The sequence below is a fragment of the Oncorhynchus mykiss genome, chromosome 1 (genome assembly GCF_057628025.1).
Source record: "Oncorhynchus mykiss isolate SJ-2025 chromosome 1, ASM5762802v1, whole genome shotgun sequence".
Taxonomy (NCBI): domain Eukaryota; kingdom Metazoa; phylum Chordata; class Actinopteri; order Salmoniformes; family Salmonidae; genus Oncorhynchus; species Oncorhynchus mykiss.
In genome coordinates, this window is record NC_143022.1 from 82,275,932 (window position 1) to 82,298,910 (window position 22,979).

The 22,979-nt window shown below is 41.7% G+C and overlaps 1 protein-coding gene across 1 annotated transcript in view; it reads left to right on the forward strand.

Annotated features, from left to right (window-relative positions):
- Positions 1 to 810: 810 nt before the first annotated feature.
- LOC110530018 (inactive phospholipase D5) overlaps positions 811 to 22,979 on the forward strand; it is a 62,050-nt gene continuing 39,881 nt past the window's right edge. The window contains exons 1-2 of the mRNA XM_021612778.3: positions 811 to 1,165; positions 21,972 to 22,108. Coding sequence (XP_021468453.1) covers positions 1,160 to 1,165; positions 21,972 to 22,108 — 143 coding nt within the window. The 5' untranslated portion in view covers positions 811 to 1,159. The remainder of the gene's footprint in view (positions 1,166 to 21,971; positions 22,109 to 22,979) is intronic.

The following is a 22,979-nucleotide window of genomic DNA, read 5'->3' on the forward strand; positions in this document are numbered from 1 at the left end:
GTGTGTGTGTGCTTTGCAATATCTTGGTGATTGTAGCTTAATGTTTATTCAGTACACAGTATGGGAGGATTATGTTGCCAACGTGGAATAGACATTGAATTGATGTCTGCTCCCAGTGGTGTCTTTTCTGACATCCTAACACACTGCAGCGTCACTATCACAATGGTATAAATGTAATCGATTGGTTTCCATAATCCTGTAATATTCAAATGCACCTTGGTTTTAAACAGGTTATTCTTTTGTCATCCTGGTGGCTACAAATGTTCATCTATGCATCACATTTCTGTGCAGGTATTTATCCTATTGGTAATATTATAATCATGTGATGTAATCATGTGAAATTTGAAAACATTGCTGTCAGTTTGCCACTTCATGCCACCTATAGTGTTCAACGTCTTTCCTTTGCTGTGGATCATTTGTTTGTAATCTACACATGTGCAGTGTGTGTATAACTCATAATACCCACTGAGGATTTATCCTTTATCTACTACAGACCTGCCAACAATTTCCTTTGGAATCATGTGAGCTAACTAATATTATTCATGCATATGTGTGTATCAATTTATGTAGTGTGCCTGTCTGACTTTGTGTGAGAACTGAGGAGCTACAGGAGTTGTGATTTTGCCCAGATGTAACGGTCTGCCTCTGGCTGAGGTTCTCACTCCGTATGGCTTGAACAGAGGGAGGGAAGATGGCTGGAGTGGATTTGTATTGGATGGAATAGAAGAGGGGGGAGGATCATGAAAGGTAGGAGGGCTGAGGAGAATGGACCATCTATCTTTCCCAATCTCACGATCTGTGTTTCCAACTAAAGGGTGGAGAAGTGTGAGGAAGAGATACAGAAGGGGAGGGAGAGCGAGCGGGTGAGGGAAAGGGAAGGAGAAGGGGAAAATGTAGTGAGAAATAGAGAGAGTATGAGAGAGGGAGAGATTGATAGCATGTCAGGACTCAGTAGCTTCCTGTTTCTACACTCTACATTATACCTTTCATTTGGAACCTGTCCAGCCAACAGGAATAGCAGCGTGTGAGGGGACAGCATCCCCTGCCCTGTCAGAAACAGGCTCCTGCCCAGAAAACAAGCACACACAATTACACACACACACACACACACACACACACACGTGTGCTGCGGAGAGGACTATCGACGCAGGGGTGCATAATGAAGGTGAGTTCTACTCACTCAAAGAAAGCCAAATAATTTCAGAGAGGTCAGCAGCTACTGTTTCACTAGGAACGTTGCCAGCTGGCGTGTCATCTTTTAGCTTATATTCATGTGTCAGCTTACGTGGGATTGTGTTGTTGTAGCTCGCAATGAGACTTTGAAATTGAAAACAGGTGAATGTGTTTTTGGCTGTGAACAGTGTTGTTCTCTGAGCTTTTGATGCTACAGTATGTACGAGGTCATTGATCTCAGTGCAAACTGTACATTTTCATTTGCTTGCTTTTACTTCACAACACCACTGGGTTGTAGTTTTTGATGAAGACATTGAAAATAGGTGAGGGATTTGGGCTCTTCAGTAGTTGGGGGATGTACAGTATAACGTTGAGGGGAAGGCAGTGTTGTTGAAGGTGATGCTGGGTTGTTTGCTTGAGGATGAAGTTACACTAAAGAAAGATTGCTGTGAAGGAATATATCACTAAATTACTGACCACATTTAGTCATGACATGAAGCAGCTCATGGTTTCATGCTAAACAACATTCCCAGATTTCAAATGTTTATAAGGTTGGTGGGTGAAAACTTTAATGAGGATTTGGGGATGCTGTTCATTTGCATATTTGTCAAATGTTTTTGGAATTTGGTGTGGTTCCAGTCATTTTGTCATCTGTCATATTGTTGTCACATTGCAGACGACACCACTGAGATGCTGAGGATGTTTGACCGGGGATACAGGGTTGAAGGGTTTGTGTAGATATTTTTTACAACCTCTTTGGGGGGTGTCACAGCTCACTTAGCAGTAAGGGAAGGCGCAAAGTGCAGCAACTCTCCCTCGCATCGGCCGTCACTCTTTCAGCACCGCTGCACAAAACAAAGCTGACAACTGAAGCATGCAGCCAATATGACACAGGCTGACCTGCTATTCTGCCTGTGGGGAAATGAGTGGAGGGGGAGGGGTTTCTCTCTAAATTCCACTCGCAGACAGGATCTCTATGCATAGAGCGTGCCAACGCGCGCACACACATACACACTGAGCTAACAGAACTCATCCAGCAGAAAGCCCATAGGAGAGGGAAGCCAGAATTACTTGGAGTGGTACCCATGGAAACATCACCACTGGCTCACCTCTGCCTCCTCAGGTAGTTCCAAGTCAAATCGTATTGGTCACATATGTGTTCAGCAGATGTTATTGGTCACATATGTGTTCAGCAGATGTTATTGGTCACATATGTGTTCAGCAGATGTTATTGGTCACATATGTGTTCAGCAGATGTTATTGGTCACATATGTGTTCAGCAGATGTTATTGGTCACATATGTGTTCAGCAGATGTTATTGGTCACATATGTGTTCAGCAGATGTTATTGGTCACATATGTGTTCAGCAGATGTTATTGGTCACATATGCGTTCAGCAGATGTTATTGGTCACATATGTGTTCAGCAGATGTTATTGGTCACATATGTGTTCAGCAGATGTTATTGGTCACATATGTGTTCAGCAGATGTTATTGGTCACATATGTGTTCAGCAGATGTTATTGCGAGTGTAGTGAAATTATTTCGCTTCTAGTTCCGACAGTGCAGCAGTATCTAACAAGTAATCTGACAATTTCACAACAACTACCTAATACACACAAATCTAAGTAAAGGAATGGAATAAGAATATCTACATATAAATATATGGATGAGCAATGACCGAGCAGGATAGGCAAGATGCAATAGATGGTATAGAATACAGTATATACATACGAGATGAGTAATGCAAGATATGTAAACAGTATTAAAGTGACTAGTGTTCCATTTATTAAAGGGGCTAATGATTTCAAGTCTGTTTGTAGGCAGTAGCCTCTCTGTGCTAGTGATGGCTATTTAACAAGCTGATGGCCTTGAGATCGAAGCTGTTTTTCAGTCTCTTGGTCCCAGCTTTAAAGCACCTGTACTTACCTCTCCTTCTGGATGATAGCGGGGTGAACAGGCAGTGGCTCGGGTGGTTGTGCTTGATGATCTTTTTGGTCTTCCTGTGACATCGGGTGCTGTAAATGTCCTGGCGGGTAGGTAGTTTGCCCCCGGTGATGTGTTGTGTAGACCGCACCACCCTCTGGAGGTGCAGTTGCCGTACCAGGCGGTGATTCAGCCCCACAGGATGCTCTCAACTGTGCATCTGTACAACAATGCAGTTGGTGGGGTCAGTTTATGAGATCAGTTGGCGGGGTCAGTTAAGGATTACATTGTTACTTACGGCTTACAGTCTCTGAGGATATGAGTAACATATCTTAGTCCCACACACTGGCAGACTGTGTTTCCCAAACTCCATCCTGCCCCCCCCCCCCCCCCCCTCCCTTGGTGCACATATTGTTTTTTTGCCCTAGCACTACATAGCTGATTCAAATAATGAAAGCTTGATGATGAGTTGGTTATTTGAATCAGCTGTGTAGTGCTGGGGCCTCAGCTCTGAGTTTGGGAAACACTGGTTTATGGCACAAGTGTCAGTGTTTTGTGTGTGTGGGAAGCAAACTGAAATTCTAATATTGTTTTTGCAGACCTCGTGCTGTGAGACGGTTCCCTGGGCAGTATTCTGTCCTAACGTCTGAATCTTATTTCAGACTCATTCTGCTGACTGGTGTAATATGGAAGCACTAGTATGCCAAGCTTTACATAGTATGCCACTATTTTTTTTACATATGTCAACTATTAATGGAACTCTTGCACAAAATAACCTTTTCAAAATCATGACTGCAACATATTAGCCTCTTAAACAATGTCTTACTTTATTGCTTACGTCTCTTCTATCACAAGGGGACGGACCCTACCCCTCCTGCCCAAGTGCATTAGGTCACAGTGCTCTGGAGATCATATATCACAAGGATTGAATGAGCGGATGGGCTGACCACGGACCAGTTATGGTCAGGAGCTCAGAGGTCTCTGTGAGTCTGTAATGGCCAAGCCAGTGCTGCAGGCTGCAGCCTATAGGGGCTCCATGAGGGAGGGACTGGGACGGCAACAGTGCTACCGTCCCTGGCTGGACCAATAATACTGCAGCATGGAGAGACATATCATTGATCGTCTCTTGACTGGACTAAACTAATGGTGCCGCTCCAAAAATAATGAGATCTAATAAGTGTGCACTGTCTGATTTATAAAACATGAATTACTGCATGTCCCTTTATTAGATTATATGCAAAGGGAAACGGTTTTGAATTGTGTTTGAGATAGCTTGGTTGATGCTTGAAAGTGATTTATTTGATCAAATATTCTACCTCCTCTCCATTCTTCTACCAAAATTGAATTTCTGATTATCTGGCAGGGCATTTAACCCATCTTTTACTCAAATACTGGAAGAAATTGATACATTTTGCAGTTATTCGCAATAATTTCATGTCACACATGCAAACACACACACACACACACACACACACACACACACACACACACACACACACTTTCCACTAATTGGTCTTTGGATCTGAAAAAAAAGATCAGAGATGGGTTGCTTGTCTAAGCACATCCATATAGACACACAAATGGACACTAACATAACACATTTCCCTAATGCAGAATGTGTAAGTTATTTAGCTTGCAGAGTGTGTCTGAGTCTCTTTTAGTATGTAGCTTGGAGCAGTAGTGATGGGAGTTTACGCACCCTCTAAATCAGACAGCAATTCACAGATCAGCCCTGGCAGTGCACAGTATTGATTTCCTTTGTTACGTAGACCATACTTAACTTAACATTTCTGTGTCACCAGAGGATTTTAGCTTCATGGATAAATTAGTAGACTGTATTAGTGATTTAAATACATGGGTACTTATTGTTGGAGCCCAAGCACAGAGAGAGAGAATCTGTCTGGACATTTTAATTCACGGACAATAAAAATTAAACACTAGGTGAAAAACCTAGGTGTTGTTTTAGATTCTGAACTCAATTTCGAATCCCACATTAGGAATGTGACAAATAGCTTTTTAACCACTTGAGGAACATTGCCAAGGTGTGACCGTTTCTCTCTCGTGCTGACACAGGGAGACTCATCCATGCTTTTATTACGAGCAGGCTTGACTACTGTAATGCTCTCCTGTCTGGTCTACCCAAGAAAGCCATTGGTCAACTGCAAAACATACAGAATGCTGCAGCACGGGTACTGAGCAAGGCCAGACGGAGAGCACACATTACATCAGGTTTAAGGTCTCTGCAATGGCTGCCTGGGAGTTTTAGAATTTATTTTAAGATTCTTCTATTGGTTTTTAAATCAATCCACAATTGTGCACCCCAATACATGTCAGACATGCTTTTAAGTTATGTACCCAGTATGTCCCTCAGGTCCTCTGGCACTGTCCTTTTAACTATCCCAAAGGCTAGGATGAAGAGGCATGGAGAAGCAGCCTTTAGACATTATACCCCCAGCCTCTGGAAAAGCCTGCCAGAGAACCTGAGGGGGGCCGAAACTGTGGACCTTTTTTGCTTCACTTTTCCTTAGGGTGATTTTTAATCGTTGGGTTTTTGTTATTCTTTAATTTTCTATCCTCTTATGTTTGTGTTGTAAATATTTAAGTTGTTTTATTTTCCTTGTTTATTAACTTTTTCCTGTGAAACACCTTGCGTTGCATTCCATGTCTGAAATGTGCTGTATAAATAAAGCTTGATGATTTGAATATAAAACTCGACAGATATGCAGAGAGGGCAGAAGCAGGAAGAAGCATTAGAAGAACCGTAAAATATATACAGTACTATTTCTACTGTAAATGGAGAACACTGATAGCTTACTGTAGCCGACAAAACTGATGTTTCTGCACCATCATACAGTAATTTGTTTGATTTCTTTGAAGTGTTCGAGGCTTTTATTATTTTATATTCTGTCCTCTGACAAAGATGGTGGTTAATTGGTCCCTTGTCTAGGGGAAATGGCCTGCTTTCTGTCAGTGCAGCAGTTCTGAAATTTCTGCTGCGTTGTTCCCATCATCATGGTGTTTGTGCTCCACCAGCTGTCCTCTGGTTATGAAAGCCCCAGGCTGAGGCTTCCCAGGGATGAGGGGAAGGGTCCCAGGGTCTGGAAAACTAGTCTTCTCCCATCTGGCATTAGAGGTGTCTGGAGCCTCAGAGATGTTGCTCTAATGGAGGCTTAATTGACTTATTGATCAGAAGGGGCCTGGATGAGATCAATGGGCTGAGCTGCCTGCAGGGAGCGGATCCCAGCCCTTCAGACTAAAGTAGACGCGATCCTTACCAGTTACCACTCCAAGAGATAGTGGAGAGAGAGAACATGTTCCTGACAAATTCTCAGGGTGTTGATACTGTATTTTCTATCTTGTTGATTGCATTTTTACCACTGGAGCCATTCTATAGCTACATACAGTGCCTTGCGAAAGTATTCGGCCCCCTTGAACTTTGCGACCTTTTGCCACATTTCAGGCTTCAAACATAAAGATATAAAACTGTATTTTTTTGTGAAGAATCAACAACAAGTGGAACACAATCATGAAGTGGAACGACATTTATTGGATATTTCAAACTTTTTTAACAAATCAAAAACTGAAAAATTGGGCGTGCAAAATTATTCAGCCCCCTTAAGTTAATACTTTGTAGCGCCACCTTTTGCTGCGATTACAGCTGTAAGTCGCTTGGGGTATGTCTCTATCAGTTTTGCACATCGAGAGACTGACATTTTTTCCCATTCCTCCTTGCAAAACAGCTCGAGCTCAGTGAGGTTGGATGGAGAGCATTTGTGAACAGCAGTTTTCAGTTCTTTCCACAGATTCTCGATTGGATTCAGGTCTGGACTTTGACTTGGCCATTCTAACACCTGGATATGTTTATTTTTGAACCATTCCATTGTAGATTTTGCTTTATGTTTTGGATCATTGTCTTGTTGGAAGACAAATCTCCGTCCCAGTCTCCGGTCTTTTGCAGACTCCATCAGGTTTTCTTCCAGAATGGTCCTGTATTTGGCTCCATCCATCTTCCCATCAATTTTAACCATCTTCCCTGTCCCTGCTGAAGAAAATCAGGCCCAAACCATGATGCTGCCACCACCATGTTTGACAGTGGGGATGGTGTGTTCAGGGTGATGAGCTGTGTTGCTTTTACGCCAAACATAACGTTTTGCATTGTTGCCAAAAAGTTCAATTTTGGTTTCATCTGACCAGAGCACCTTCTTCCACATGTTTGGTGTGTCTCCCAGGTGGCTTGTGGCAAACTTTAAACAACACTTTTTATGGATATCTTTAAGAAATGGCTTTCTTCTTGCCACTCTTCCATAAAGGCCAGATTGGTGCAATATACGACTGATTGTTGTCCTATGGACAGAGTCTCCCACCTCAGCTGTAGATCTCTGCAGTTCATCCAGAGTGATCATGGGCCTCTTGGCTGCATCTCTGATCAGTCTTCACCTTGTATGAGCTGAAAGTTTAGAGGGACGGCCAGGTCTTGGTAGATTTGCAGTGGTCTGATACTCCTTCCATTTCAATATTATCGCTTGCACAATGCTCCTTGGGATGTTTAAAGCTTGGGAAATCTTTTTGTATCCAAATCCGGCTTTAAACTTCTTCACAACAGTATCTCGGACCTGCCTGGTGTGTTCCTTGTTCTTCATGATGCTCTCTGCGCTTTTAACGGACCTCTGAGACATCACAGTGCAGGTGCATTTATACGGAGACTTGATTACACACAGGTGGATTGTATTTATCATCATTAGTCATTTAGGTCAACATTGGATCATTCAGAGATCCTCACTGAACTTCTGGAGAGAGTTTGCTGCACTGAAAGTAAAGGGGCTGAATAATTTTGCACGCCCAATTTTTCAGTTTTTGATTTGTTAAAAAAGCTTGAAATATCCAATAAATGTCGTTCCACTTCATGATTGTGTCCCACTTGTTGTTGATTCTTCACAAAAAAAGACAGTTTTATATCTTTATGTTTGAAGCCTGAAATGTGGCAAAAGGTCGCAAAGTTCAAGGGGGCCGAATACTTTCGCAAGGCACTGTAAATAACCTGCACCTTTTTGGCCAGTTTTCTTTTTCTCTTTTACCCGCTCTCTGTTTTCCCTCTTTCCAGTCACGTTTTCTAATTTCCTCTCAGGTTTCTGTGGTTACTCAGAGGTCTGTATTGATATGGAGATATAATGAATACGTTCCCATTAATAAAGAGGATGACGATAATAGAAAGAAATACTAAAAAAAGAAAAGCATATCTGCCATTTTTTTCCCTTGTCATCTTTCCCTGATTTTAAATATTACCACCATCCGTCTTTATCCCATAACATCCTGTGGAGTTTTAAATCATTGTGGGGAGATGTAGTGAGTTCCAAGGCAAACGCCAGCGTTTGTCTTCTGACCTTTCTGTGTGGAGGCGGTATTGGAAAGGTCAGGGAAAAGGTCTCACTCAAATTTCAGCCAGAGAACCATAGCAATGATCGACTTGACTGCCATTGACAAGGAGATGCATCACAAATATGATGGCTGACTCATGGATATTGAATAGTTACAACTGATTGTTGATAACAATTATTAGCGACCTCACCTCACATTTCCAATGTTAATGTTCCTTTAGGAGATTCCACATAAAGATCCAGTCTGGTGTTAACTTGGGTTGGTGCAATTGAATATGCTACAGTCAAAGACCCATTAGAGCTAAACAATATGCATTCTAAACACCCATCACTCCATTGTGTAATTGGCAGTATTAATCACTGGGTCACATGGGCTCCAATAACCAATCACAGACAGCAACGCTCCTCCTGTTGGAACCTATGCAGCACATTTGTCAGTCACCGGCAGATAGCTAGCTCAGGCCAGGGAAGAAGGACTATCCACTCTTATTGTAGCCACAATTTTCAAGGCTGACCCCAGTACTGCAGGCATTGTTTGCAGAAAACAGGATCCCCTATTAAAGGGAATGAGGAGATGTCAATCTTCATGTAAAAAATAAAATAAAACCGAAGACAATCATGGTAGCAATTATTGCTTCTATTACACCAGGTGTATGTCCTGATTATTTTAAAAAATTGAACAGGGAGTTAAGTATAATTTAGTTACTAATGGCAACCTGCAGTACCCCGGTTTGCCTTCAACTTGAGTTACTCAATGAGAGGGGGCAGCACTGAACTAGCCTGCAACATCACTTCCTGGATTAGCGCCAACTGCACATGTTATGTTTCCATGAGATGCCATCTTAACCTGACTTCCTTGGCTTCAAATGTACATTTGACCTGTAACCATGTTAGTATTGAAATCGTAAATTACTTCTCAGAGTGTAGACTGGGGTCTAGTACCCAGTGAAAACATGACACACTGGATCAAGGAGGATGATGGATAATATTGGCAGGACTCACAACAATCAGAGCTAACCTTCAGGCCCAGTCCCGATGGAGTGAAGAGATCGCAACACAATCCCCCGATGATTGGGAATTGATAAATGCTGCAGCCGTTATGTAATGCCTCTACACAAATTGCCAACAGATTGAAACTGGGCGTGCCTCTTGTTTGTTTTATTGGAGATAATGCATTAGGAAAGGAACAGTGAGTCAGGTCTCTAAAGCCTTGTTCACATTGGCAGTTTGAAGTGACTCACATCCGATTCAAATCAGTTGTTTTTCCTGCTGTCTGGACAGCCAAAAAGCAAATGGATTTCAAAAACAAAACTGATTTGAGCATTAAGGCTCGCAGTGTGAAAAAAGGCTTAAGATAAACAATGAGTTGAGTGACAAACAACATGCCATGTGGCCAATGCGAACTGTTGTGTAGCAGACAAGGTTGATCATAGCCAATCTCACAATAGCAGTTTATGATCTAAAGGTGTTAGTGATTTTCGATAATATCAGAAGATGTGTAGGCTTTCAAGTATAGGGATTTGTTTTCGCAAGGGTTTTACCTTCCAAATGAGCCCTGTTCAACTAAGCTGTAACTACAATTTGTGTATCAGAACAGTTCTTCTTATCTTTGAATCCCAAATTCCCCTTGATATTCCATCCCGTTCTCTCCCCTCTGCTTGTCTTGATGAGTTGAGCTTGCGGTTCCATTGATTGGTTCAGCTATGTGACTGGCCCTCAGATTGAACCTGACATACCTGGCAAATAGCCACACCAATACAGATATCATAAAGCTTGCTTGCCAAGCTTTCTGTTCCTGAGTTGCATTGCCATGTCAATCATGGTCCTTTTGAAACGGTTCTTGGTCCTCGTCCTCTGCAACATTTCTGAAGTCGCACTGTTGTGAGTGAGGTATTGAGGTATTACACAGTCCTCTGAGAGGCTTTTTAACAGCTTCTAGACAAAATGATTCATTCTTAACCAACATGACTTGAGCAGCTCTGCACTTCTAGGTGGAAATATTCAGGGGCTTGGAAAATGTATACCTTTTGCACTGAAAGTATATTTTCTGGGCCATCAGCACACGAGTACAGTCTGTCATTTATTCTGGAGATGGAAAAGGAGTGAAAGACCATGCATCCCAGAGTGCTTAGCCTTGATGTGCTGAGTATGTGCAGAGACACATCCAGCTGACAGGACACACTGTCCTGGCTTCACTCACTGGCTCTGGGGATCTTCACGCTGTCATGTACAGAGTTGGTAAAGTACTGTAGTAAAACAGCTCTGTGTGATGGGAATGGCTGTAGAAAGCCAGGTAATAAGAAGACAGGAGCCAGGAGACTGAGGAACCAGACACTGTTTGGACGAGGTGGTGCATTTGCCAGCACTTTTTTGCAGGTGTCAGAGATACGCACACAGAAGAATACCTTGTTTTTTATGTTAGTAGTCTAGGGAGTAGTTCAATGGCCTTAACGTTGTGAATCCACCCGCTAGTAAAAAGGTGAGGTGTGAGGTATCACGATCTCTTTCAATAATGACAGGAATGGAGGAGGTCTTTATCCTAGTGAGATTGCTAAGGTGAACACCACCATGTTTAGTTTTGCCCAACCCAGGTCTCAATGGGGATAGCTGAGCTGACTACACTGACTGTGCTAGTGGCAGACTCCACTATGCTGGCAGGCTGGCTAACAGCCTGCTGCCTGGCCTGCACCCTATTTCATTGTGGAGCTAGAGGAATTAGAGCCCTGTCTATGTTGGTAGATAAGATGAGAGCACCCCTCCAGCTAGGATGGAGTCCGTCACTCCTCAGCAGACCAGGCTTGGTCCTGTTTGTGGGTGAGTCCCAGAAAGAGGGCCAATTATCTACAAATTCTATCTTTTGGGAGGGACAGAAAACAGTTTTCAACCAGCGATTGAGTTGTGAGACTGCTGTAGAGCTCATCACTCCCCCTAACTGGGAGGGGAGGGGGCCAGAGACAATTACTCAATGCTTAATTGCAATTCATCTGATCACTCTTCATAACATTCTGGAGTATATGCAAATTGCCATCATACAAACTGAGGCAGCAGACTTTGTGAAAATTTATATTTGTGTCATTCTCAACTTTTGGCCACGACTGTACTTTACTGACCTATACTCTACTTTCCTGTACTGAGCTGTTTGGGCCAAATGAAGGTCAGTATGGAACGGACCGGAAAAAATGTCATCTCATAGAGAGAGAGATTTCTTCTCCACACTCTCGCTTTGGCCACCAGACGACAACGAAAACAATCATGAGCTGAACATAACAGTATGCCAATGGAAGGGAGAACAGTAGCAGGTGACCCAACTGTGGTTTGACTACTATGATTTGCATTGTAGCCAATTCAATTGCAGTAATTTCGATTTGGTAACATAATTACGAGTTTTAATCACTTAATAATTCATAAGCAAAATTGATATAAATAAAAACACTAACCAATTAATAGAGCTACATTTTACTTCTGTGAACTTTTATCTTCCCTCACGAGGGAGACAAATTAGAATATATCTTGAAGATATGTGTGTTTTTGGTAGCGGAATAGCAAGGCACAAGCAATGTTTCTTAAACTTACAGAATGCAGAAAACAACTAAATATGTGTTGATAGTAGTTGGCATGTGTCTTTCAGCATTATTGTGCATTATTGTGTACCTTTTAAGACTATTTCTGGTAGATGTTTTGTTAGACCCCTTTTTAATTTGTGTGTATTGGGTATATGTTGTGTAATTTTAGATATGACTGCACTGTCGGAGCTAGAAGCACAAGAATTTCGCTACACCCACAATAACATCTGCTAATCACGTGTATGTGACCAATAAGATTTGATTTGACCAGAAATCAGAGCTATTACTTATGCCAATTTTTGTTTAATGGAAAATGGTTTAAACATTTATCTTTGCATTTATTTCCCCCAAATATAGACTCTTAGCATTCATTTGACACCCAGTTTGATATGCTCCTATTAACTTCCCATGTTGGTGCTCATGGGTCCTTTTACATTGAAATGACCTGTACCAACAAATTGATCCAACTTGAAGGGGCAATCAGCGGTTGCCACATCCATTTTTGGACTTGTATATTATTGACATGTAGGCCTACCCATGATTCATGAAGAATAGATATTATAAATGCCTCATGAGCTTATTTCAACCGTTGTACCCCATTAGAACCCAAAATAGAAGCTAGTTTTACTCCAATGTTTGTCAACAAAGAAAATGTAAACAAACTAGATGGTTCTCAATACATGATTGAAACTATAGTTCTGATATCATGGATGGTCAGTCCTTGCGTCCATAGATCCGTCTATGAATTTGAGTGATTAAATTTCTCCAGCCCATCCCTCAGCGTTTTACTGAACCGGGGGTGGGGAGGCTGTTTTATTGTTTCTACTGCTGATTGCTGCTTTAAATGTATCATAAATTAAGCTAATTTAAGTTGGGTCGATTACTGCCTTGGTGAGCTATATTATTTAGGTAAAGTCAACCTTAGCAAAACTGTTACAGACCTCTGCATATAAATGGTTTATTTATATAGTAAAGTTGTTTTTGACCTTTTCAAATGATCTCTCTTTGTGTTCCTTTGAAACAGCATGAATATATGTTGATACATAACATGCACATAACAACATGTATGAGGACTTTCCTGTGAGTTCACCCAACAGAGGTCCTTCCCTTTGTCCTTGGTGCAATGGATAACTGAACATCCACTGAATAATGTAATATAACTCTTCTTAACATAATAGCTTTTCAGTAGTAACAAAATAAAGCCAGATATTACATTATCCATTGCTTGAAGATGTACACCTGACTGTTTACTACTGTAACTATCCCTCTACCTTAGGTGATCTACAGCTACGGTAATTCCTTTTCCTTAGTTGTTGTGCGTTATACCATCAGTTTAATTTATTCCACTTCGCTCTCTTATAGTTACACCTCCCTCAGAGAGGTGCAAGATCTGAAGCTTTCCCTGTTACTTTTGGGTAGAGGGGCCATTTGTACTTGTTAAAGGGACACGCTTGAAAAATGTGATGTTCTCAAAGCATTATTCAGGAAGCAGATTTAGCACCAACCTTCAGATATTTCATGAAACTCAAAAAAAAAAAAAAATTCCAGGCTATTTATAATTCAAGACCAAGCTTCTCCTAGATTGCACATACAGTGCCATCAATCTCATCTTTATTTTTTATTTTTGGTCCTTGAAGTTGTGAAGTTTTCTTTTCAAATTAATCTATCTTACACAGTTTTGGTGTCTTATCAGTGTTTTACACATTCTCCACACTACTGTGTGTGAACTGTCTATATGTAGAAGGTAAACAGAGTTCTTACACCACTATGCATCAAGAGTCTGTTGTTTAGGGAAATCCATCCAATCCTTTCACCCTGGTGCCTTCGTCAGTGTTCAGCATGAGTCTCTGCACCCACATCAGTCTACCAGAGACATGACCTGCTCTTTAACCAAGTACCAAGCCATTAGATGTCAGGAACGCCTGTACTCCTCAACTATCCCGACTAAACTACGAGGAAAAATCCTCTTACTAAAGTACAGATGAGAAATGATATAGTATATAGTTATACTCTGGTTCTTTTTGATCTGCACAATATGCCAAGTTTGATAAGAAATCCTCCTCTTCGTTATACATCATTACTACATTACTACATTACTACATTACTAGTGTCTGAAAGAATGGGAAAGTAAGTTGTGGTTGGCAAAGCTTCTATTGAAGCAGAGTAATATTTCCAATCTAACTCAGTACTGGCATCTTTCTGAGCACTTATGTATAACAGTGTATAACTCAACTTTTTGGTTACACGGTTGAATATTTATACAATCTAATTTCCCCTGCCCTATTATTTTCCATTACAAGCTGGTGAGCGATGGCAGTTCTTCATAGAACAGCTGTGCTCATAACAGACAATGAGTCTCTTGAGGCACACTGAATATTAACTCTCTCTCTCCACTATTTCCACAAGGATGAGCAGTTTCTGTTGCAGATCTCTGCATCATTTCATAGGTAACAATGTTTGTGCGGGCATGCGTTATGTCCATGATGTAAGGTTATGGTAAAGGCACTGTGGTAGACCTGCCTTGTGGATGGTAGGTAGATACTCTGTGCTGAGTGCTCTCTGGGGCTTGATGAAGGAATATTGTAGGTTACTGAACCCTCTAGTACAGAACAGAAATGCAGGCTGTCTGTTAATCACTTCTGGGAGCCAAATATAGATTAAAGCATGCCTTTCTGCTTTGGTTTTTAGTGAATGCAATTAGTTTGTTACAAATGTGACCGACCCAAGAAGCTCATTTAAATTATACAACTTCCATGAAAACATCAAGAAATCGCTGATTGTCAGGCCCTGTCGGTTTGGATCACCACTTGAAGCTTTATGCTGAAAGAAAGACAAATCTGGTTTGTTGCGGGCATACACTGTAGACACCTTTCTTTCTGGGATAGCTGTATACAGATGAACTGTCTTAATTTGATCACTCTGTCATCTCAAATGTATTCAAAGTTTAAAAAGGCTTCCACAGTTTGTAATTTCCACTTGAACATTTCTGATGTGATTTGCCCTCATGAAAAATCTATCAACCCCTATAAAAATTACCATTAATTACAATTCACATAAAACATTTCTTGTTACTGCAGGGTAATTTTCCTGTTGTGAGAAACTGGCCAAATTAAGATGGCACATTTTATACATGCTAAAGTGTACAGAGGACAGGCTTTTCCAACGCCTGTGCTGTATATAGGCTAAATCCATGGCTGAAGTCAACAGACAAACGCTCCAGCTGTTCCTCTATACTGGAATTGAATTTTCAGCAACTACAAAGGGAATAGAAAAAATCTTGTTGCATGATTTGATCATCAGCACAGACATCTCTGGCCACAGCAGCGGCTTACAGATACTTGGCTTGCCCCGAAACAAGACTGTCTGTTCATGAAACATGAGGCTTTCTTCTCTGCATAGGTTCTCCAATGGTTAGAGACAACATTAGTCAAATTATTCCAGGATAAGTAGTAAAAATAAACTCTTAGAAAAAAAGGTGCTATCTAGAACCTTAAAGGGTTATTGGCTGTTCCCCATAGGAGAACCCTTTGATGAATCCTTTTTGGTTGGAAGTTGAAAACCCTTTTGGGTTCCATGTAGAACCCTTTTCTACAGAGGGTTCTACATGGAACCCAAAGGGGTTCTACCTGGAACCAAAAAGGGTTATCCTATGTGGACAGTCGAAGAACCCTTTTGGAACCCTTTTTCCTAAGCGTGTAGAATTGCATGAGCTCTGAGTGTTATCCCTCTCCCTGTGCTGTGGTATAACTCTTTCCTTTGAGGGCATGGTAATCTGCAGCTCTAAAATAGGAGTAATCGTCATCCACTTAATTAGGCCCCTGACATTTGCCTGTCTTTTTCATGTATACACTAATAAACATATTTTCACAATGGGTCTCTGAAAATATGTGACTTGTCGACATTTGCATTACCATTTTCAATATTACAGGCATCTAATTAGTTAAAACACTCTAAGTAACTGATGCCAAAGTACCATGACTGCCATGGTAAAATAGTTGTAAATCACCTTCTATTATGTTCTTAGAGAGAGTTGACTGTAATGGCAGTGAATACACTCACTTTGTGCAAATTACTATTACAGGCCAACTTTCCACTGCATGCTCAACATCTATCATTTTGGCCTAACGTTTTAATCCCTGATGGAGAAACGCCCTCTTTTCAGCACACATCTCTGCCTCATATCCCTGAATCTGAATGCCCATCCATACTGACCTTCCCTTCAAGTGGGTGTGTGACTTACTGGCAACCTGCCAAGCTGCCATGTAGCAGTCATCAGTCTTTTTCACATGGACTAGAACAATGGAGCTTTTAAAGCGGCAGCCATTTTGAGCAGGCTTGGGGCTTCCCACAAAGTCAGTCCAGGCTCTAGGTAGTGGGGCACAATGAGTTGTCTAATGTAGTAATCAAAGATGTTGTCTGTTCCCTCAATCAGTCAAGCAATCAAATATATTTTATAAAGCCCTTTTTACATCAGCAGTTGTCTCAAAGTGCTTTACAGATACCCTTCTTAAAACCCCAAAGAGCAAGCAATGCAGAGGCGTAGGCACAGTGCCTAGAAAAACCAAGGAAGAAACTTATTGTGTACCTGTTTCCTTAGGAGTAGCCTATTGTATTCAGAGATCGGAGTCACTATTCCTCTATACTTATATTCATATATTCATAAGGAGCCTTATGGACCTAGACTTGGTGCTCCGCTACCACTTGCCGTGCAGTAGCAGAGAGAACAGTTTCTGACTTGGGTGACTGGAGTCTTTGACAATTTTTAGGGCCTTCCTCTGACACGCCTAGTATATAGATCATGGATGGCAGGAAGCTTGGCCCCAGTGATGTACTGGGCCGTACGCACTACCCTCTGTAGTGCCTTGCGGTCGGATGCCGAGCAGTTGCCATACCAGGCAGTGATGCAGTGATGTCAGGATGCTCTCGATGGTGTAGCTGAAGAACTTTTTGAGGATCTGAGGACCCATGCCAAATCTTTTCAATCTCCTGAGGGGGAAAGGGTTTTGTTGTGCCCTCTTCACTACTGTCTTGGTAGGTTTGTACCATGATAGTTTGTTAGTGATGTGGACACCAAGGAACTAGAAACTCTCAACCTGCTCCACTACAACCCTGTCGATGTGAATGGGGGTGTGTTCTGCCCTCCTTTTTCTGTAGTCCACGATCAGCTCCTTTGTCTTGCTCACGTTGAGGGATAGGTTGTTGTCCTGGCACCACACTGCCAAGTCTCTGACCGCCTCCCTATAGGCTGTTCCATCGTTGTTGGTGATCAGGCCTACCACTGTTGTGTCGTCAGCAGACTTAAGGATGGTGTTGGAGTCGTGCCTGGCCATACAGTCATGAGTGAACCGGGTATTAGGAGGAGACTAAACACTCACCGCTGAGGGGCCCCCGTGTTGAGGATCAGCGTGGCAGATGTGTTGTTGCCTACCCTTACTACCTGCAGGCGGTCTGTCAGGAAGTCCAGGATCCAGTTGCAGAGGGGGGGGGTGTTTAGTCCCAGGGTCCTTAGCTTAGTAATGAGCTTTGTGTACACTATGGTGTTGAACGCTGAGCTGTAGTCAATGATCAGCATTCTCACATAGGTGTTCCTTTTGTCCAGGTGGGAAAGGGCAGTGGGGAGTGCCATTGAGATTGTGATTACTGTTTTCTTGCTCAGTCTTATCGAAGAGTACGTGTTCACATAGGAGGGCATGGCTGTTTTTCAGCTAGGGAGAATATCTCTGGTAACTGAAGGACTGTTGACTCTGGACCCCATTCAGGAGTCTGATAACTGGCAACGTTTCAAGTGCACACTAGCACTATGACCCCTCCCAACAACACAAACCTAATTCAAACATATGTCCTTATGTGTGAGAGAGGTCTATTTACCTATAATTGTTATTCAAGGCTTCTTCTCAGTAATGAACTCCGTGTCGCTGACCATATAATGGCCTTTTGTGTTCAAGAGTAATTATGTTGTGGCTCCTGCAGCAGTTAAAGAGATCAGGACATATTTGTTATTGTTTTACTTGCGGAGTAATTAGGTCATGGTTGTATGTCAATAGCCATTATAGAATGTTCCGGTTGGAGTTGTGATTTACCACTACACAAAGTGCATTGGGTATACTTTTTAATGTACACAGAAAATGAGTATACTGTACATGAGGGAATATTTCAATAGATATTATATGATGTTATGATAACTTTGTTTTTACCGTCAGGGCACCCAAGTATGTAAGAACAAGACAAACCGAATCCAAGCAATAAAATATTGTATTAAGTGTCCACCTCACTGGGGAAACTATAGCATTGGTTTTCTGTGTACAGTGGTTTGCGAAAGTATTCACCCCCTTGGCATTTTTACTATTTTTTTTGCCTTACAACCTGCAATTATTGTATCATTTGATTTACACAACATGCCTACTACTTTGAAGATGCAAAATATTTTTTATTGTGAAACAAACAAGAAATAAGACCAAAAAAACCCAGAAAACCTGAGCGTGCATAACTTGACTTCGGCGATGTCATTTACAAAATAGCCTCCAACACTCTATTCAGCAAATTGGATGCAGTCTATCACAGTGCCATCCGTTTTGTCACCAAAGCCCCGCCAAAGCCCTGCCTTATCTCAGCTCACTGGTCACCATAGAAGCACCCACCCGTAGCACGCGCTCCAGCAGATATATTTCACTGCTCATCCCCAACGCCAACACTTACTTTGGCTGCCTTTCCTTCCAGTTCTCTGCTGCCAATGACTGGAACGAATTGCAAAAATCACTGAAGTTGGAGACTTGTATCTCCCTCACTAACTTTAAGCGTCAGCTGTCAGAGCAGCTTACTGGTCGCTGCAGCTGTACACAGCCCATCTGTAAATAGTCCATCCAACCAACTACCTACCTCATCCACATTTGTTTTTGTTTTTCTGCTCTTTTGCACACCAGTATTTCTACTTGCACATCCTCATCTGCACATATCTCTCCTGTGTAAATTGCTAAATTGTAATTACTTCGCCACTATTGGCCTATTTATTGCCTTACCTCCTTACTTCATTTGCACACACTGTATACAGATTTTTCTATTGTGTTATTGACTGTACGATTGTTTATCCCATGTGTAACTCTGTTTTTGTCGCACTGCTTTGCTTTATCTTGGCCAGCTCATAGTTGTAAATGAGAACTTGTTCTCAACTGGCCTACTTGGTTGAATAAAGGTGAAATAAAAAAAATAACCCCCCCCCCCCCCAAGTCAATACTTTGTAGAGCCCCCTTTTGCAGCAATTACAGCTGCAAGTCTCTTGGGGTATATCTCTATAAGCTTGGCACATCTAGCCACTGGGATTTTTGCCCATTCTTCAAGGCAAAACTGCTCAAGCTCCTTCCAGTTGGATGGGTTCCGCTGGTGTACAGCAATCTTTAAGTCATACCACATATTCTCAATTTGATTGAGGTCTGGGCTTGGACTAGGCCATTCCAAGACATTTAAATGTTTCCCCTTAAACCACTCGAGTGTTGCTTTAGCAGTATGCTTAGGGTCATTGTCCTGCTGGAAGGTGAACCTCTGTCTCAGTCTCAAATCTTTTGAAGACTGAAACAGGTTTCCTTCAAGAATTTCCCTTTATTTAGCATCATCCATCAGTCCTTGAATTCTGACCAGTTCCCCAGTCCCTGCTGATGAAAAACATCCCCACACCATGATGCTGCCACCACCATGCTTTACTGTGGGGAAGATGTTCTCGGGATAATGAGAGTTGTTGGTTTTGCGCCAGACATAGCATTTTACTTGATGGGCAAAAAGCTACATTTTAGTCTCATCAGACCAGAGTACCTTCTTCCATATGTTTGGGGAGTCTCCCACATGCCTTTTGGCGAACATCAAACGTGTTTGCTTATTTTTTCTTAAACAATGTTTTTTTTCTGGCCACTCTTCCGTAAAGCCCAGCTCTGTGGAGTGTACGGCTTAAAGTGGTCCTATGGACAGATACTCCAATATCTGCTGTGGAGCTTTGCAGCTCCTTCAGGGTTATCTTTGGTGTCTTCGTTGCCACTCTGATTAATGGCCTCCTTGTCTGGTCTGTGAGTTTTGCTGGGCGGCCCTCTCTTGGCAGGTTTGTTGTGGTGCCATATTCTTTCCATTTTTTAATAATGTATTTAATGCTGCTCCGTGGGATGTTCAAAGTTTCAGGTATTTTTTTCATAACCCAACCCTGATCTGTACTTCACAAATTTTCCCCTGAACTTTTTGGAGAGCTCCTTGTGCCGCTTGCTTAGTGGTGTTTCAGACTCTGGGGCCTTTCAGAACAGGTGTGTGTAATACCTACCTACCTACCTACCTACCTACCTACCTACCTACCTACATTTTTTTGAAACATGTTTTCTTTTTTTTTCACTTCACCAATTTGGACTATTTTGTGTTTGTCCATTACATGAAATCCAAATAAAAATCAATTAAAATTACAGGTTGTAATGCAACAATGTAGGAAAAACACCAAGGGGGATGAATACTTTTGCAAGGCACTGTATATCTGAAGATGTCACTGGAGGATAATGATTATCCAATACGTTCTCATTATAACCAAGTGAGCACCCCACTGAGATTAGCAATCAGACAGAACACAATATAAACACCCTTCAGTATGGGACTAAGATCAGTCTCTAATTATTATGTCATTACTATGTAATACCATGGTAGCAAATTAATTATAGCAACCACATTTGTTTCCTGCTTTCCTTTGATTGTTATGTTTGGGTGGATTAGTAACTGAATGCCTGGTCTTATCATAAGTTTAAGTTCCCCCATGGCAATATGATAAACATGATTAGCTTGATAGAGCAAAAGAGAAAGACATTTGAAATTCTGAGCAACAATGTATAATTTTCTTTTGAATGTATTAATTCTACATCCACATTTCCCCAGTTCAAAGTCGACGTGTCTTTCTATGGACACATGGTGTAGATCAAATGTGCCACTTTTTTGAGGTTCATAATTGGCGGAGTGAAAATACTTTAGAGGTCTCACATCATCAGAGTTCCATTAAAGATGACCTGGGACTCCGTCTGCCGTATCACAGGAAATGTACTGAGAGCACATAAGATCTTTCAGAAGAGCTGATACACGCTAGGGGTAACATTGATAATGAACATACTGTCTATATTAGTAACAAAGGGCACAGTGTTCGCCTACATAATATTGTCAACATAGTTTCCACTAGAAGATTTTCTTTTATAAAACGTAAGTTGCCTTCAGTAGGCTTCTTTGGTTTATTGGTATAGTCGGATCCCCATTAGCTTTTACCGAAGCAGCAGCTATTCTTCCTGGGGTCAACAAAACACGAGGAAAACAAGAGCAAAACTTACTGTTATTGATGTTGTCCTGCAGTATACACACAATTCCTTTCTAAAGGTCAGAGACTAGTAAACAGTGTTGGGGTGACATACTCATATATATATATATATATATATATATTACCATTACAATCTCACAGGGTTGGCCAAGGTCCAAGTGCCCCTTTGATTTTGATAAGCCCTCCAGAAGTACTTTTTACATTTTTTATAAATGATTGATTTGGGGCCAAATCTAACTGTTTTCAGTAGATCACTGTACCACCAGCCATGGCCTCCCCTGCAAATACTTGTTCTCCCTTTTCCAATTATTATCCTTACAAATAAGGGTAATCTTTTCACCATATGGAGCCATTTGGATCCAGCCCAAATATGCCAAGTTATCAGCAAAAAATGCCTCTTTACTGGGTTCCCTGTTGGCTTCTCTCCCCCATATTGCTGACCCTGACCATGTACAGTATGTAAATGTATGCGTTGACTTCCCTTGGGAACGTGCTTCTATAATTTATGATTTGCTGTGCAGTGCAATAAAGCAGCTAGGTTGGGGCACTAGGTTGGGGCACTGACCCTCTAGGTAAATAAAAATGTCCAACAATCAATGTGTTGCTTTCTTTTACAGTCTCAGCAGAAATGCATTGTAATCTTTGCGTTGGTGTGCTGTTTCGCCGTGCTGGTGGCCTTGATCTTCTCAGCGGTGGATGTCTGGGGAGAGGATGAAGACGGTATAACAGAGGAGAACTGTAACAAGAACTGCAGGTGAGATATCCTCCAGCCATAACAATCTCTCAATTCCCATAGCCCAGTTTTTCAAAAATTATCTTTATGGATTTCACCTAGGATTATCCGATCAAATGGATAGAGAGAGAATGAATGAATGGAATGGTAATCCCCATTTAAGTCAATGATCTGTCCGTTCTATTCATTCTATTTCTATGCATTTAATCTATGCATTTAATCCAGATAACGTTACACTGTCTATACACTGTCAATCAAGTACACTATATATACAAAAGTATGTAGACACTCCTTCAAAATAGTGGATTCGGCTATTTCAGTCACACTCATTGCTGACGGTTGTATAAAATCAAGCACACAGCCATGCAATCTCCATAGACAAACATTGACAGTAGAATGGCCTTACTCAGTGACTTTCAAAGTGGCAATGTCATAGGATGCCAACTTTCCAACATGTCAAGTTTGTCAAATTTCTGCCCTGCTAGAGGTGGGCCTTGAGTGCTGTAAGTGCTGTTATTGTGAAGTGGAAACGTCTAGGAGCAACAACGGCTCAGCTGCGAAGTGGTAGGCCACACAAGTTCACAGATCTGGACCGCAGAGTGCTGAAGTGCATAGCGCGTAAAAATAATCTGTCCTCGGCTGCAATACCAACTACCGAGTTCCAAACTACCTCTGGAAGCAACATAAGCACAATAACTGTTCGTTGGGAGCTTCATGAAATGGGTTTCCATGGCTGAGCAGCCGCACACAAGCCTAAGATCACCATGCACAATGTCAAGCATCGGCTGGAGTGGTGTAAAGTTCATCGCCATTGGACTCTGGAGCGGAGGAATTGCATTCTCTGGAGTGATGACAGCAAATGCTCTGGCAAACAAATAAACAAAACACCATC